Source organism: Lepus europaeus, chromosome 8 (assembly GCF_033115175.1).
Source record: "Lepus europaeus isolate LE1 chromosome 8, mLepTim1.pri, whole genome shotgun sequence".
NCBI classification, from domain to species: Eukaryota; Metazoa; Chordata; class Mammalia; order Lagomorpha; family Leporidae; genus Lepus; species Lepus europaeus.
The window spans coordinates 90,416,129-90,432,549 of record NC_084834.1 but is presented as its reverse complement, the minus strand read 5'-3'; the positions used below and the strand labels follow the sequence as shown (position 1 = coordinate 90,432,549).

The 16,421-nt window shown below is 41.8% G+C and overlaps 1 protein-coding gene across 4 annotated transcripts in view; it reads left to right on the top strand.

Annotated features, from left to right (window-relative positions):
• HELQ (helicase, POLQ like) overlaps positions 1 to 8,393 on the top strand; it is a 69,117-nt gene extending 60,724 nt beyond the window's left edge. For all 4 annotated transcript variants that reach the window (XM_062199893.1, XM_062199895.1, XM_062199894.1 and 1 more), the window contains one exon: positions 4,868 to 8,393. In XM_062199893.1, coding sequence (XP_062055877.1) covers positions 4,868 to 4,975 — 108 coding nt within the window. In that variant the 3' untranslated portion in view covers positions 4,976 to 8,393. The remainder of the gene's footprint in view (positions 1 to 4,867) is intronic.
• The last annotated feature ends 8,028 nt before the right edge of the window (positions 8,394 to 16,421 follow it).

The window sequence follows — 16,421 nt, the reverse complement described above, 5'->3', positions numbered from 1 at the left end:
CCAGGTGAATGTGGCCACTTCCTTAATTAGGACCCAGTTCTTCCAGGTGGAAATGATTCTTTCTGGCTTTGGGTCCCCTCATCTGAGTCATTGTTTCTTTTTGATTAGCAGTGGTCCATCTTTAAAACTAGATAGATTTCTCAGCTTACTTCCTGTCTGTAGAAGTTCAAAGGTTCTTTATGTTTTATACCTGTCTCTGTTTCTCTATTCAATCTAATATAATTTATTTTAAAACATTGTGTTTTCTTGCTTATCTATTTATAATCTCCATGTAGCTTGGCTTTCTTACAGCATGGTTACTGAGATCTAAGGAACACAACAGGTATCCGTTTGAGCCCAGTCATGCAGCATCGTTTCCACCACATCCTGTTACAAGTGAATCACCAAGGCCAGTGCACATTCAAGGGGCAGAGAATTAGATCCCATCTCAGTGGAGGTTTCAAAGAGGTGCCAGTCATCTTCAGTTACCACACTAATCCCACATTACAGGACTTGTTACAGTCTTCTCCCTTTTTGTATTTTTAGTTCCTTTGTCCACTGGTAAGAAATCTGGCTCCTATTTTCATTAATGAATTTATCTAATATTGTTCAGTCCTAAAATACATTGGAAGTAATTGTAGAATTGTTGAATTATACTACCACAAAAAAACAAACTAACAGGGCAGCACTGTAGTGAAGTGGGTTAAAGCCCCAGCCTACAGCACCGGCATCTCATGTGGGCACTGGTTCGAGTCCCGGCTGCTTCTCTTCTGATCCAGCTCTCTGCTATGTCCTGGAAAGCAGAGGAAGATGGCCCAAGTCTTTGGGCCCCCGCACCCACATGGGAGACCCGGAAGAAGCTCCTGGCTTCAAATCAGCTCAGCTCTGGCCATTGCGGTCATTTGGGGAGTGAACCAGCAGAATGGAAGACCTCTCTTTCTCTCTGGCTCTACCTCTCTCTGTAACTCTTTCAAAGAAATGAAATAATTCTTTAACTAGAGCTTAGTATTTATTTACAGCTCTTTTTGTCTTTATTCTGACAATCTATAACTGAAATAGTGTGTTGAAATATTAGTTTTTTACATCTGTTTCAGATGGATGTTCTTCATCTGAAACATTGATTATGTTCAAATTCCATTTTATTTCTCCTCCTCCTCTCTGAATTTTTTCTTTAATATGTACAGTATTAACCCATCTATCTGTAAATATCTGTATCTATTTACCCATCTATCTGTAAATAGTTTTACTAGGATACAGCCTCATCTTTTTTATTTCTGGGAGTTTTTTCAGGGTTTCAGTTTTAAATTATTAGATCGAATCCATTTCATTTTCCTTCTTTAACAACTCCAATTGTATTTATGTTGGATCTTCTTTGGCCATCTATTTCAATCTTCCTGACCTTTTTTTCCTTTTTTATTTTTTTAAAGCTTTATTTTATTTATATGAAAGTAAGAGTTACACAGAGAGGAGAGGCAAAGAGAGAGAGGTCTTCCATCTGATGGTTCACTCCCCAAGTGGCCACAATGGCTGGAGCTGTGCAGATCCAAAGCCAGGAGCCAGGAGCTTCTTCCAGGTCTCCCATGCGGGTACAGGGGCCCAAGGACTTGGGCCATCTTCTGCTTTCCCAGGCCATAGCAGAGAGCTGGATCAGAAGTAGAGTAACCAGGTCTCGAACTGGCACCTATATGGGATGCCAGCACTTCAGGCCAAGGCGTTAACCCGCTGTGCCACAAAGCCAGCCCCTTTTTTACTTTTTTAATTTGTATATATCTCATAAATACAACATTATGAACATAGTAATTCTTCCCACCTTACCTGCCCTCCCACCCATTCTCCCCCCTTCCTGCTCTCTCCTGTTTTAGCCAAGAAAGAAAAAGAATTAATGGAATAAAAAAAAAAAAAATAAGAGAACTGTTCCTCAACAGTCTTTATAGGGCTGTTCTATGTTATTGCTTCTCAAAGGTGATTTTCTTTTCCCCCCATCCTTCCTTCCTCCACCTTCTTTCCTTGTAGAAATTTAATTGTCTTTAAAAAAGAACTCAAGGATGATACATCTTTTGTGAAGATGTATGTTCTTAGACGTAACTATAACCTATGATGAGACAGTAATATCCTCCATTTAATACACTAAAAGGAAATGATTCTTGAGAACAAGTTTTACTATTAAGTTTCATGGTAAACTCTTTGGGGACAGAGATCCTGCATGGGAAGTTAGTGCACAGTGACTCTTGTTGTTTATTTAACAAATAACACTCTTATGTATGACATCAGTGATCACCCAAGTCTCTTGACATGATCTGCGTGGCTGTGGAAGCCTTTTGGATCCACTAGCTCGACAAGGCCATAAGCAGAGTGGTTCTCTCCTCCCTTCAGAGAAAAGTACGTCCTTCTTTGATGGCCCCTTTTTGCCACTAGGGACTCACCCACAAGGGTCCTAAATATAAGACATTTTTTGCTGGAATGTCTTGGCTTTCCATGCCTGAAATACTCCCCCCTGGCTTTCCAGCCAGACTGGAGTGCCTTAAAGGCTGGTTTTGAGGTCAGTGTGACTTAAAGTGAGTGTCATTCTAGAGTTTGCTGTATAGATTGCTTCCTATGTTGGAGCCTTCATGCTTTTTTTAAATTCTATTATTGTTTCAGTATATGTGGTCCTATTGATATGATCACTTTATCACTTGATCCTAACTGTATGGTCACTTTACCCCTTATTCCTATCCTTTTTTTTTTTTTTTATTTTGACAGGCAGAATGGACAGAGAGACAGAGAGAAAGGTCTTCCTTTTTCCGTTGGTTCACCCCTACAATGGCCGCTGCAGCCAGCGCACTGCAGCCGGCGCACCGCGCTGATCCGAAGCCAGGAGCCAGGTGCTTCTCCTGGTCTCCCATGCGGGTGCAGGGCCCAAGGACTTGGGCCATCCTCCACTGCATTCCCGGGCCACAGCAGAGAGCTGGACTGGAAGAAGAGCGACTGGGATAGAATCTGGCACCCCGACTGGGACTAGAACCCGGTGTGCCGGCACCGCAGGCGGAGGATTAGCCTATTGAGCCATGGTGCCGGCTTCCATTTGGTCTTTATAACACTTAAGCTGCTATTTTTATCAGCCAGTTTAAGGGATTTTGGCTGACCCTTTTTTAAAAAACATTTTTTAATTTCATTTTTCTTCAGATGTATTCTTCTTTGGGAACCTAGTTATTTAGTCATAGTTATTACTTTATTTCTGGAATGAAATTTTTGTCTTTTTGTTCTGTTTCTTTCCTCAGTTCAATTTTTGTGTTCATTTCCGTTCTTAGTTTTTGAATTCCTTATTCAGTGTGTGTTCTCTCCTCCCCAGTTGCTAATATTTCCAAATTTTTGTTTGAGAATATTTAATTTAGATTGTTGTGTTACAGTTTTTACTTCAAAGTTACTTCAAAGATAGGGATTTTTATGAAATAAAGAGCTCTGGTTCTCATTTCTTCTTTTCATATAGTATCTTTGTATGAATGGAAACTGCTCTTCATTTCTTGGACAAGGCTGGCATTTAGAATAGTTTATGAGAATCCCACTTCAGAAATATTCTATTCTGTCACAGTAGCAAAGTATGGTGTCTTTAATGCATGATTCAGAATGAGACAGTAATTTCAGGATGAGTTGTGTCTTTGAAATTTTTACTTCCTTTTGTCCTACAGGATCCTAAATTTTGTCCTTTTCCCCTCACTGCTCAGCTTCCAAAGGGTACCTCTCCTTTTCAGCCATTCTTTTTCCCAAAACTAATGCTTTCCCAAGACTGCCACCTAGAGTTACCTTTCTCTATCCAGAGGGGATTTTATTTCATCTTAGAGTCCCCGCTTCTGCCTTATTTTGTTCCTATAGTTTTTGTTTTATGTTTTTCCTCAACTCCATGTTGATCTCTACAAATGCTTGGATTGGGTGTTCAAGAAATAATTCTGTTGTGGATTGGTGGGTGTTTTAAACCTTTGAATAATTTGAGGAGGATGATGCTCTCTGTTTTCTAGGAATGCTGACCATGGATTTTGGGTAACTTCTTGTTGATCTGCGTCATTTTTAGAGGATGTATTGGCTGATTTGTTTTATGTGGTCACCATTACCTCAGCTATAGAAAGCTGACCTAGTTACATTTTAATCACTTTTACATAGTGCTATGTAATGCTATGCTTTATCAAATTGAGAGGAGTGTTTTAATATTTTCCACTTTGACTTTCTTTCGTGTGATTTTACTAAACTGTTTATTATTAAAATCTTGTGGCAGAAGTAGTGCAAATATTTTACCACTTTATACACCAAAACCAGCTGCAACTAATGCCGTTAGTTTATTTCTCGTCTTTCGAAGAAAGGGAGACCATTATTCAACAAGTATTTATTACCATGTTTTCTGTACCATGTTTAAAAATACTTTTCCTTTTCTCATTATGCTGCCTTTGCAATTAACCCTGTTAACTTTGTGGAGCTTGAGTAAAGCCTTTCTTAGAAATATTGATGGGATTTGAAAGCATGCTAAATTTTGAGGAATAATAAAATGTATATGTAAAGTATAACATTGTCAGAAGCTAACTAATTTTTTATAAAATTGTCTTAGATTTTATAGATTAAAATTAATTTTCAAGTGGCTGAGGCTTCAATAAAACAAATCCTTGAGAATATTAAAGCTCCTTTTTTTTTGGTAGACTAAGTGCAGTGCTCAGCTAAAATGGTTTTTAACTAAATACATCAGCTGCATTTACTATAATTGTTGCTCTTAAGTGGCTGTTTTTCATCTTGTTATTTTAGTTTCAACGTCTAGATTACTAATGTGTAAGGATTTCACTTTCTAACGGACAATGGTAAAAATGTTGGCAGTTCTTTAGCCATGTACATTTTGGCCTCATATCTTGATTATTTTTTATTGTAGATGCTGTTACAAGAAAAAGCAGAGGCATTGCAGGAAGAAGTAGAAGAGTTACTGAGGTTGCCTCCTGATTTCCCTGGCACCATGGCTGCCTCCATTGAAAAGGCATGAAGCTATCTGATGATTTCAAACATGAATTATTTATTCTCCATATATTTTATTACAGATTCTTTATACTTATGAAAGAAAAATATATTTTAATTATACATTCAGATCTGTGCTTAGTGTTTGAATAATTGAAATAACTTTCTCAGGAATAATTCATCTTCTTTGATACTTATATACTGTCTCTGATCAGAAATCTATAGTGTCTACTATAGAATGAAACCCAATTTTCTTAATGTGACTCCAGCCTACTTTTTTTTTTATAGATTTATTTATTTATTTGAAAGGCAGAGTTACAGAGAGGCAGAGGCAGAAAGAGAGAGGTTGGTAGGTCTTCCATCCGCTGATTTACTCCCCAATTGGCCAAAACAGCCAGAGCTGTGCTGATCCGAAGCCAGGAGCCAGGAGCTTCTTCCAGTCTCCCACTTGGGTACAGGGGCCCAAGGACTTAGGCCATTTTCCACTGCTTTCCCAGGCCATAGCAGAGAGCTGGATCAGAAGTGGAGCAGCCGGGACTCAAACCAGCACCCACATGGAATGCTGGCACTGCAGGCAGCGGCCTTACCGGCTACGCCACAGCACTGGCCCCAAAAAATATGTCTTTGTCAATGTGATGATAAGTTCCTGGAAGCTGTCAAAGAGAACCAACTATAACAATGCTTTTGTATCCAGGGTGGGTGCTACTTCTTATACTGGGATGGAATTCAAAGCTATGTGGAGAACTTGTGTAGGAAAGTTCTCACCTATGGAAGCGTCAAGCCTTGGGGAGAGGGGTGGCTAACATCACCTTTCCCTTAAAAACACCAGCATAGAGATTTGTTGAGACTGTGGACAGAACCAAAAAGGCTTACTGTATTGGACTAGAACTTGGGAGCTCTTTGACAGAAAAGTCTTCTTTGAGTGGTGCTTGCTTAAGCTTACAGTACAAGGCAAAAGCAAAGTTGGACATCTGGAAGATCTTGGTGAAGCTGGGCAACCTGGAGATGGGCAGGCCAGCTCAGAGCTTGGACAAAAAATGAAAAATGGAAAACCTGATACCACGTTGGAATTGCTGACATTTTAATGCTCTGAAGCCCAATATGAAGGTGCTACAGTTACCGTCCTTCTCTGATGCTTTATGTAATCAGGCAGCATCACAAATGCCACATTGGAACCTTGACTTTACCTAAAATTCAATTTAATGGAAGGAGGCTGGCAGAAAGTCAGCTTGGTATCTTTCTAAATGGAATCTGTTCCAATTGCAGTCACTGAGTTACCCGTCTTTTCCACTGGGACTTGAGTATCACCTGTACCAGCTACCCTCTCCTCTGCCTAGCACCTCTCCTGTCTTCTGAAAAAAACACAACCAATTTTATTCCCTGGCCACGAAGGTGAGAAATGGACACAGGCTGGACCCATCAGAACCCTTCTCAGTGATGTTTCTAACTGTAGTTGGTAGCTTTGAGTGCTATTTCGCTTTGATCTTGAAGCTAACAGGAAGTCAGTCTTGAGTTGCCTGCCAAGGAGGAGGCGGCAAATACTGGGGGAGGGAAGAGTCACTAGTTCTCGCTGCTCTATGGCAGTTCGGTTGCTGCTCAGACTTTGAGAATGTGGCCACTAAATATTCTTTTGTTTAAGCTTTATATACTTGGGTTTCTATTACGCATAACTGAAAAAAACATGTTTATTAAAGTTCTTAAATGTCTTTGGGTCTGTACTCCGTTCCTGCTGACCTATTTTTCTGTTCTTTTCTAGACTTACACTGTTTCAATTTCTTTACATTTTAATATCTTATGGCTAATCTCCCATCATTACACTTGATACAGACTCAGTTAGGTTGACCTAGAGAAACAATGATGGAGATATGTATTTGTGTGCATGTGTGTATCATTCAGGATACTGGCATTTTAGTTCCTATCAAGGTACCCTTCTGCTCCCCTCCCACCTCTAGTCTTAATACATTATTCTGGGGGCCGACTCTGTGGCGCAGCAGGTTAAAGCCCCTGTCTGCAGCGCTGGTATCCTATATGGGCACCGGTTCGAGTTCTGGCAGCTCCACTTCCTATCCAGCTCTCTGCTATGGCCTGGAAAAGCTGTAGAAGATGGCCCAAGTCCTTGGGCCCCTGCACCTGTGTGACAGACCTGAAGGAAGCTCCTGACTCCTGGCTTCGGATTGGCGCAGCTCCAGCCATTGTGGCTATCTGGGGAGTGAACCAGTGGATGGAAGACCTCTCTCTCCCTCTTTCTGCCTCTGTCTCTCCATGACTCTGCCTTTCAAATAAATAAATCTTTAAAAAAATACATTAATCTGGGATGATAAATTGGTCTCTTGGTTAGCAAAAATCAGAGCCTTACTTACTTGGACAAATCAATAAAACGGGTTTCAAGCTGTTAAAAAAGCAGACTGGACTATGGCCTACTGTGAGCACAACTCAGAGGCTGGCTAAAGATGCCAGCAGGCGAGCCAGCTGCTCTCTCACGATTGCTTTAGCTGCAACAAATGGACCCCATGCAATGAACCCCAAGATTCCACTAAGTCATTAGGGTGCCAGACTCTGACTTGGATAAAGTGTGTCAGGATGGCATGGGTAATTGGATGTAATGCTAGGGGAAAAAAAATCAAGGCCAAGTGAAGGGAACATCTAGGAAGGAATAATATGGGCAAATCTGCTGAGAATATTATATAATGGCTAAGTACCTGGCCTTTAAACTGGGACTGCATGGGTTTGAATCTCTGTTTTGCAAGTAACTAGTAGAAGTGGGCTTGGGCAAGTTACTTTAACCTTTCTGTGTCTCCGTTTATTCATCTATAAAATGGGAATGATAGTTGTACCTGTCTCCTAGGGTTTTATTAAATTATTCACATAAAGCACTTATACCAGTGCCTGGCATACAGAAAGTAATGTGTAACTGACTGCAATATTCTAACGGTCTAAAATGTTAAGACACTGGAGCCTGGAGTTGTGGCACAGATGGATAAGCTGCCATTTAGAATGTCTGCATTGCATATCAGCTGACTACTCCATGTCTGATCCAACTCCCTACTAATGTGTTTGGGAAGCAGCAGACATTAGCTCAAGTACTTGAGTCCCTGCCACCCAAGTAGGAGACCCCAATGGCTCCTGGCTTTGGCCTGACCTGGAAGTGGCTACTGTGGGCATTTGGAGTGAACCAGCAGATAGATCTGTTTCTCCCTCTCTCGCTCTGTCATTCTTTCAACCAAATAAGTAAGTAAAACTTAAATAAATAGATGTTAAGACACAAACTTAAACTGTGGATCTATTTGCCAAGCTTCCAATGGAAGTCATTTAGACAACTAAATAGAATTTAAATCAAACCAGTTCAGTACTCACAAATCCTGTTGGCTATCAGTTTTTTTCTTATACTAGGGTCATCTGCATTTGAGTTGTAATTTTCAAATTGTTGTTTAGGGTAAGATTCACTCTTCACAGATGTTTCTACTTGATGTAGCAAACTGTGGTAGATGTTGTGTGGCAAACAAAGATGATTTAAGGGGCCAGCGCTGTGGCATAGTAGGTAAAGCCGTTGCTTGCAGTGCTGGCATCCCAAATGGGCACTAGTTCGAATCCTGGATGCTCCACTTCCAATCTAGCTCTCTGCTATAGCCTGGAAAAGCAGTAAGAGATGGTCCAAGTCCTTGGGCCCCTGCACCCGCATGGGAGACCCAGAAGAAGCTCCTGGCTTCAGATCAGCACAACTCCAGCTGATGCAGCCATCTGGGGAATGAACCAGTGGATAGAAGACCTCTTTCTCTGCCTCTACCTCTCTGTAACTCTGCCTTTCAAATAAATAAGTAAATTTTAAAAACAAGATGATTTAAAAGGTCTGTCCTCTCCAGATTACAAATTAGTAACAGAAAAAATGACGGGTATATATGAGGGGTCCACAATGGTTATAGGACGTAGCGGGTACTCTGTGTGGGGTGGGGGTGAAGATGAACCTGCAATCCATTCAGAGAAGAGGTAGTATTTGAGCATTTGAAGTTGATACATGAAGTATATGGTACAATTTAACGCAATGGGAATAACAAAGCACTTAGGAAATGGGGGGTTTGGAAAAAACAAGGAAAGTTCCGGGGATTTCAAATGGCCCAGTTTGATGAAAGAAATGGGTAAGAGAATGATGAAGGGTATGGAGGGGCTGGTGCTGTGGTGTAGCAGGTAAAGCCACTGCCCCAGAGTTTTCTTAAATTTACTACACTGGAAAGGTCAGAATAGCTATGTAATGCTCCATTGTAACGCCTCCATTTTCCACCAGGTGTCACTAATGCTGCAATGTTCAATCAAGATGGCCCTTCAGATTTTTTTTTTTTTTCCCTTTTTTTTTATTAAACTTTTATTTAATGAATATAAATTTCCAAAGTACAGCTTATGGGCTACAATGGCTTCCCCCCTCCCATAACTTCCTTTTTTTTTTTTCTTTTTTTTTTTTTAAACTTTTATTTAATGAATATAAATTTCCAGTGTACAGCTTATGGATTACAGTGGCTTTCCCCTCCCATAACTTCCCTCCCACCCGCAACCCTCCCCTCTCCCGCTCCCTCTCCCCTTCCATTTGCATCAAGATTCATTTTCAATTCTCTTTATATACAGAAGATCAATTTAGTATAAAGGTTTCAACAGTTTGCACCCACATAGACACACAAAGTGAAACATACTGTTTGAGTACTAGTTATAGCATCAAATCACAATGTACAGCACATTAAGGACAGAGATCCCACATGAGGAGCAAGTGCACAGTGGCTCCTGTTGTTGACCCAACAAATTGACACTCTAGTTTATGGCACCAGTAACCACCCTAGGCTGTCGTCATGAGTTGCCAAGGCTATGGAAGCCTTCCAAGTTTGCCGATTCTGATCATATTTAGACAAGGTCATAAAAGACAGAGTGAGAATAGTAACCAATGATCCTAAGAGTGGCATTAACCAGGTTTGAACAATTATACAGCATTAAGTGGGGAAGAGGACCATCAGTACACACATGTTGGGAGTAGAGCCATTGGTGGTAGAGTAGAGGTTATGATTACAAAGGAATGAGGCCCAAGTACGCTAGACAGGGTCTAGAACAAAGGACAGAGTCATTCTTAGAGGAGCTAAGAAAGGTGCTGTCTAAGCTACAATTAAGTTTTCTGATTGAGAGGCAAATAGAACCTGATAGAAGGGGCTTGATAATAATCTGGTGGGCTTTAGGCCTTGTAAGTTAAGAGGCCCAGACCTATCTATCTCTTCACATGGGGTATATCCTAAGGGAGGTGTGAACCTCCTAGGGGAAGGCACTCTGTTGACTTTCATTACTTGGCTGGCCTGGGAGGAGAGCTGGCCAGGTAAAGGCAGGTGGCAACTCTAACAAGAAATTTACAGTTCTGCCTGCAATGTTGCTGACCCTACTTGAGCTCACCCTCAGCTGCAGTGGTCACTTTGGAAGTTGGGCTGAGTGAAGGGCTTTTCAGCTTAGAGCCAATAAGATCTGTGGCTCTGACCTGGGCATCCTTCGACTCCAGGGCAGGTCCATTTCCAGTGATCCAACTCTTGGCAGAGCTGCCAGGGCTCTTCACAAGCTGACTTCTGCTGAAGCCCAGGCTTACCTCATTGAAAGCCACTGCAGTGGACTGGCCTGTTGGGTCTCCTTGAGGGCAGATCACTGTATAGATCAGCCATTAATAGGCCTGCCACCCATTGCTTCTGATGCCTAGCTTTCTTTTCCTCCTGGTTTGTGTTAAAGCAGACCAGAGGATGCAAGTCAAGGGAGTGCCCGTGTCCCATCTCTAATCTTCGGTGGCCTGAACTACAAGTCTATAGTCACAGGCATGTTCTGTAGTAGTTTTTCTAAGGTAGACAATGCCCATGAGGAAAATTATATTCTCACTTTAAAACTTTCTTTCCCTTTGGTCTGAAAGGGAGGTTTTTTCTACTTACTGTATACTTTGCTGATGGCGAAGTGAATCTAGCTATGAGATTATTATTTAAGTTCTTATTTTGGCTATGCTATTACAGAAAAATGTTAGCCATCTCTTTTATAAGGTCTAAAGATTAAATTGTGCGTCCTACAGATTCCTTCATAATAGATTTAGTTTCCTATCTTGAAGAGAATAGAGAAATGAAAGAACAAGTTGGGCTTAGAATAGAGAAATGAGGGAGCAAGTCCTAGATCGCTTGCTGACAATAGCAATATCACATGAATACTTAGCAAACAGTTTCAACCATTAGATAACAACTTAAGAAAACATTTACCAGAAGGTCCAATGCCTTCTATAAATTTTAAGAATCATGTATTTGAAAATACCTCGTAAATATCTAACATGGTGTAGTTTGTTTAACCAGCAAACTTAAGCACAACCATATAAAATGTTTTTAGTTTCTTTCTACCTACAAGTTTAAAACATATGATACATAGATTCAGGTCACTCAAATTAAAATGTATCTTTGATTGATTTTAGCAGCTTAAATTTATGGACAATCTTATCTATAAGCCATTTAAAATAAGACTCTTAATAAAATTTCCCCATGTGGACATACAATATGTACACACATTAAACATAGCATAATAGACCAATATAGCGTTTTTAATAATAGCTTTTAAAATCTTTAACTCTTTTTGTAGATTGCCAATTGATTTGAATTGCTTTTTTAGTAACCTCAGTTAACCACACTTTCTCTCAGTTGGTACTGTTAATACATTATTGGCTTCATCTGTTTACAGAGCCATCCCAAAGTACTGAATACAATGGAAGTGGCTGGAAAAAGTCCATAGGAACCCATAGGAGGACAGCTACACACAGAACCAACAACGCTTTAGTTTTATGAGCAGCAAATCATATATAACTGTGGATGACAAAAGACTTTAAGTCGCCATGTTTAAAATTATAAACTCATAGACCAAATTTGATCTTGTTACAAGGTGATTATTCAAATCTTTGAAAATAAGCACATATTTACATAACCCATAGATCTTAATAAAAATTCAGCTGTTTTTGAACAATTAGAATTTAACAGACATCAAGAGAACACAATAGATTACTTTAACACATTGCTTTAACAGAGCATCAGAGTTTAATTCTATGTCAAAGATAAATTGAGCTTCCTGTGATCTTTTGCTGTGAGGTTTCCTTCCTTTACCTTCTTTCATATTGGTGACCATGTTTCTGTGTTTCTGTGTGTAACACATCTTTAAGCATCTTTTGCAGGGCAGGATGAGTGGCAACAAATTCTTTCAGTTTCTGTTTGCTATGAAAAGTCTTAATTTCACCTTCATTCACAAATGAGAGCTTTGCAGGATATAGTATTCTGGGCTGGCAGTTTTTCTCTCTTAGTACCTGGGCTATGTCTCGCCATTCCCTTCTAGCTTGTAGGGTTTCTGATGAGAAGTCTGCTGTGAGTCTAATTGGAGATCCTCTAAGAGTAATCTGACGTTTCTCTCTTGCATCTTTTAGGATCTTTTCTTTGTGTTTCACTGTGGTGAGTTTGATTACAACATGTCGTGGTGAGGATCTCTTTTGGTCATGTTTATTAGGGGTTCTATAAGCTTCCTGTACTAAGATGCCTCTGTCCTTCTCCAAACCTGGGAAATTTTCTGCTAGTATCTCACTGAAAATGCCTTCTAATCCTTTCTCCCTCTCCATGCCTTCAGGAACTCCTAGAACTCGAATGTTGGGTTTTTTAATAGTATCCTGTAGATTCCCGACAATATTTTTTAGATTTCTGATTTCTTCTTCTTTTCTTTGGTTTGCCTGTTTCCTTTCCTGTTCTCTGTCTTCTAAGTCCGATATTCTCTCTTCTGCTTCGCCCATTCTGTTTTTAAGGCTCTCTAATGTGTTTGTCATTTGACCTATTGAATTCTTCATTTCATTATGATTTCTCGTCACTATCAGAGTTTCTTGTTCCACTAGTTGTTTCATTTCATTTTGATTCCTCCTTAATATTTCATTTTCACGAGAGAGATTTTCTATCTTGTCCATGAAGGATTTCTGTAGTTCAAGAATTTGTTTTTGAGAAGTTCTTAATGTTCTTAGCAATTTTTTGAGATCCGCTTCTTGCATTTCTTCGATCTCATCATCTTCATAATCTTGAATTGGGGTGTCTTTTTCATTTGGGGGCGTCATAGTGTCTTCCTTGTTCTTGTTAGCTTGGTTTTTGCGTTTGTTGTTTGGCATGTTGGAGATACTTGGTTTCTTCACTGTGTTGTTTTTTCTTGTTACACTATGGCTCCTTATTAAGTGGACTGTCTGCTTTCGGTGGAGCCTTAGAGGCTTGAGATGAGTGTGGACTGAGAGCTGTGTTTGGTTCCTCAGGGTTGAGGGTGTGTCAAAGATGACACTCCCAGGTTAGGTGTGGTAAATCTCTCTTTCTTTTTTTGATTCAAAAGGGAAGTAATTCCGCACAGCTGAACGTAATTGGAGGTAGTAATTAGCAGGCAAATGATATACCCACAGGAGCCAGAGATCGGAAGCTCTTTCCCAAGGACCACACAGGGAATCTCTGCTGCCCTCAGTGTGGGCTCCAATTCTCCTGCAGTCTCCCACTGGGTTGCCAAGTTAGATGCTAATCTCCTGTTATTTCACCCCTCCCCACAGAGTCAGGTTTTTCTGCTAGGCTCAGGGCCGGTGCAGACCTGAGGTCGCCCTGCTTATGACGTATGTCCAAAATGGCGCCTGCTCTTTGTCTTGCTCGCCTTTGAGAGGTGAGCGGAGAGAGAGAGACTCGTGTCCGTATCGGTCACTTTTTTTTTTCCTCTCTCTCTTCTAGTTAGCCTGGTGAACTTTTCCCCACGGAGTTTCAAGCCTCGTTCCCTCTAGCCTCCTCTTTCCGCTTGCCCGCTGGTGTCTCGGGCTATGGAGGTTCGGCTCACTTCGCGTTCCAGCGCTGGTGCATTGAGTCTGCCGCTGCTGTCCCGAACTTGGGCTCCCACGCTCTCCACGCAGGTCCACTGTGAATCACTAGTTCCGGAAGAGTTTCCTCTGCTGTTTCTTCCCCTACTCTTCCTTGACCCTGCAGTATCTCCACTTATATTAACGTGTGTCTTGACGAACTATCAATGTGCTTCCTTCCTATTCCGCCATCTTGCCGCTCTCCGGCCCTTCAGATTTTAAGATTGTAGTATTCTGCGTATATAATTAGAAGTTACACGGGGATTTCTGGGTCGTAAATATTAGCACATTAGAACAAGAGCATTTAGCATCTATTGTTTTCCAGATCCTTTATGTTACTTCACTTTAACCTCATGCTTTAGTGTGGAAGTTGAACTGCAGGCTCTGTAAGCAAAACAGTTATGCTGTTGTTTCAAGTTCAGATGATCTCTTCCTTCCTTCTCTCCTCTTCCCCAGACAAGGAAGCTCACTCCACGGCTCCTCAACAAGCACACTGACTAGAGCATGTTCTCCGCCTTTTCCTCTTGCGTTTGACATTGTTTCAGCAGTGGAGGGCCCAGTGGTTTCCCTTCATGAGCTTTGCAAAACTTCACAATGTCTTACTGGATGATTATATTTACATCTTCCTCAAATGTTCCATCCTCAGATGACAGACCAATGCATGGAGGAATCCGAAGGTGGAAGACTCTCCAGTACCTTTTCTTTTTTCTTTTTTTTTTTTTTTAAGATTTATTTATTTATATGAAGGAGTTATGCAGAGAAAAGGAGAGGCAGAGAGAAAGAGGTCTTCCATCCACTGGTTTGTTGCTGTGGATTCGTTCTGAGAGGAGGAGCACGGTGGGGGCAAGAGGCGCCGAGTCACACACAGACACTGGGAGCCAGGTGAAAGCGGGCCAGAGGCAAGCAGCCCGCGGACTCATTTATTTCAGTTGTAGCAGCTTATATAGCCGAGGCAGCCAATCTGTCAAGGGGCGGTTTATGCCCTAACAAATCATAGCCTGTTGCCATGCAGGCTCCATTGCAAGGTGGGTTTTGAAACCATTCCTGAGTAACTGATGCTTGATTGCCAGTGGCCATCTTGGCATGGCCTTCACATTGCACCACACTGGCTCAATCCCCAATTGGACACAATGACTGGAGCTGCACCTATCCAAAGCCAGGAGCCAGGAGCCTCTTCCAGGTCTCCCATGTGGGTGCAGGGGCGCAAGGACTTGGGCCATCTTCCACTGCTTTCCCAGGCCATACCAGAGAGCTGAATTGGAAGTGGAGCCAGGACTCGAACCTGCACCCATATGGGATGCTGGCACTGCAGGCGGCGGTTTTACCCGCTACGCCATAGTGCTGGCCTCACCTTTTCTATATATTCTCTAAAGAACAAATCAGGGGGCCAGCATTGTGACATAGCAGGTAAAAATGCTGCTTGATGCACCAGCATCTCATATGGGCACCAATTCAAGTCCCAGCTTCTCCACTTCTGATCCAGCTCTCTGCTCTTGCCTAGACAGGTAGTAGAAGATAGCCCAAGTCCTTGGGCCCTGTACCTGTGTGGAACACCTGGAAGAAACTTCTGGTTCCTGGCTTCAGATTGGCCCAACTCCAGCCATTGTGGCCATTTAGGGAGTGAACCAGCAGATGGAAGACCTCTGTCTCTGCCTCTGCCTCTCTGTAACTCTTTCAAATAAATAAACCTTTAAAAAAAAAAAAATCAAAGGCCGGCGCCACGGCTCAATAGGCTAATCCTCCGCCTGCGGCACCAGCACACTGGGTTCTAGTCCCGGTTGTCCCTCTTCCTGTCCAGCTCTCTGCTGTGGCCCGGGAGTGCAGTGGAGGATGGCCCAAGTGCTTGGGCCCTACACCCTCATGGGATACCAGGAGAAGCACCTGGCTCCTGGCTTCAGATCAGCACGGTGCACCAGCCGCAGCGCGCTGGCTGCAGCGGCCATTGGAGGGTGAACCCACGGTAAAGGAAGACCTTTCTCTTTGTCTCTCTCACTGTCCACTCTGCCTGTCAAAAAAAGGAAAAAAAAAAGAAAAAAAATCAGGTATGAATCTGTATAGTAAAATGTAATTTCATTTTTTAAAATGTAATTTCAGAAAAAGAACCAACCTCAGTTTAGAGATTTTGAGGAATTAATTTTTGGTTTATCTTGTAACAATTTCTTATTTCTTATTGAATTATAAATTGAATTATGATATTTAAAGTCATGCCAGTGCCGCGGCTCACTAGGCTAATCCTCCACCTGCGGCGCCAGCACCCCAGGTTCTAGTCCCGGTCGGGGCACCAGATTCTGTCCCTGTTGCTCCTCTTCCAGTCCAGCTCTCTGCTGTGGCCCGGGAAGGCAGTGGAGGATGGCCGAGGTCCTTGGGCCCTGCACCCACATGGGAGACCAGGAGGAAGCACCTGGCTCCTGGCTTCAGATCAGCACAGCGCGCTGGCCACAGCACACTGGCCATAGCGGCTACTTGGGGGGTGAACCAACGGAAAAAGGAAGACCTTTCTGTCTCTTTCTCACTGTCTAACTCTGCCTGTCAAAAAATAAAATAAAAACTTTAAAGTCATTTTATTCAATGTGAGTATAATAAATTTGTG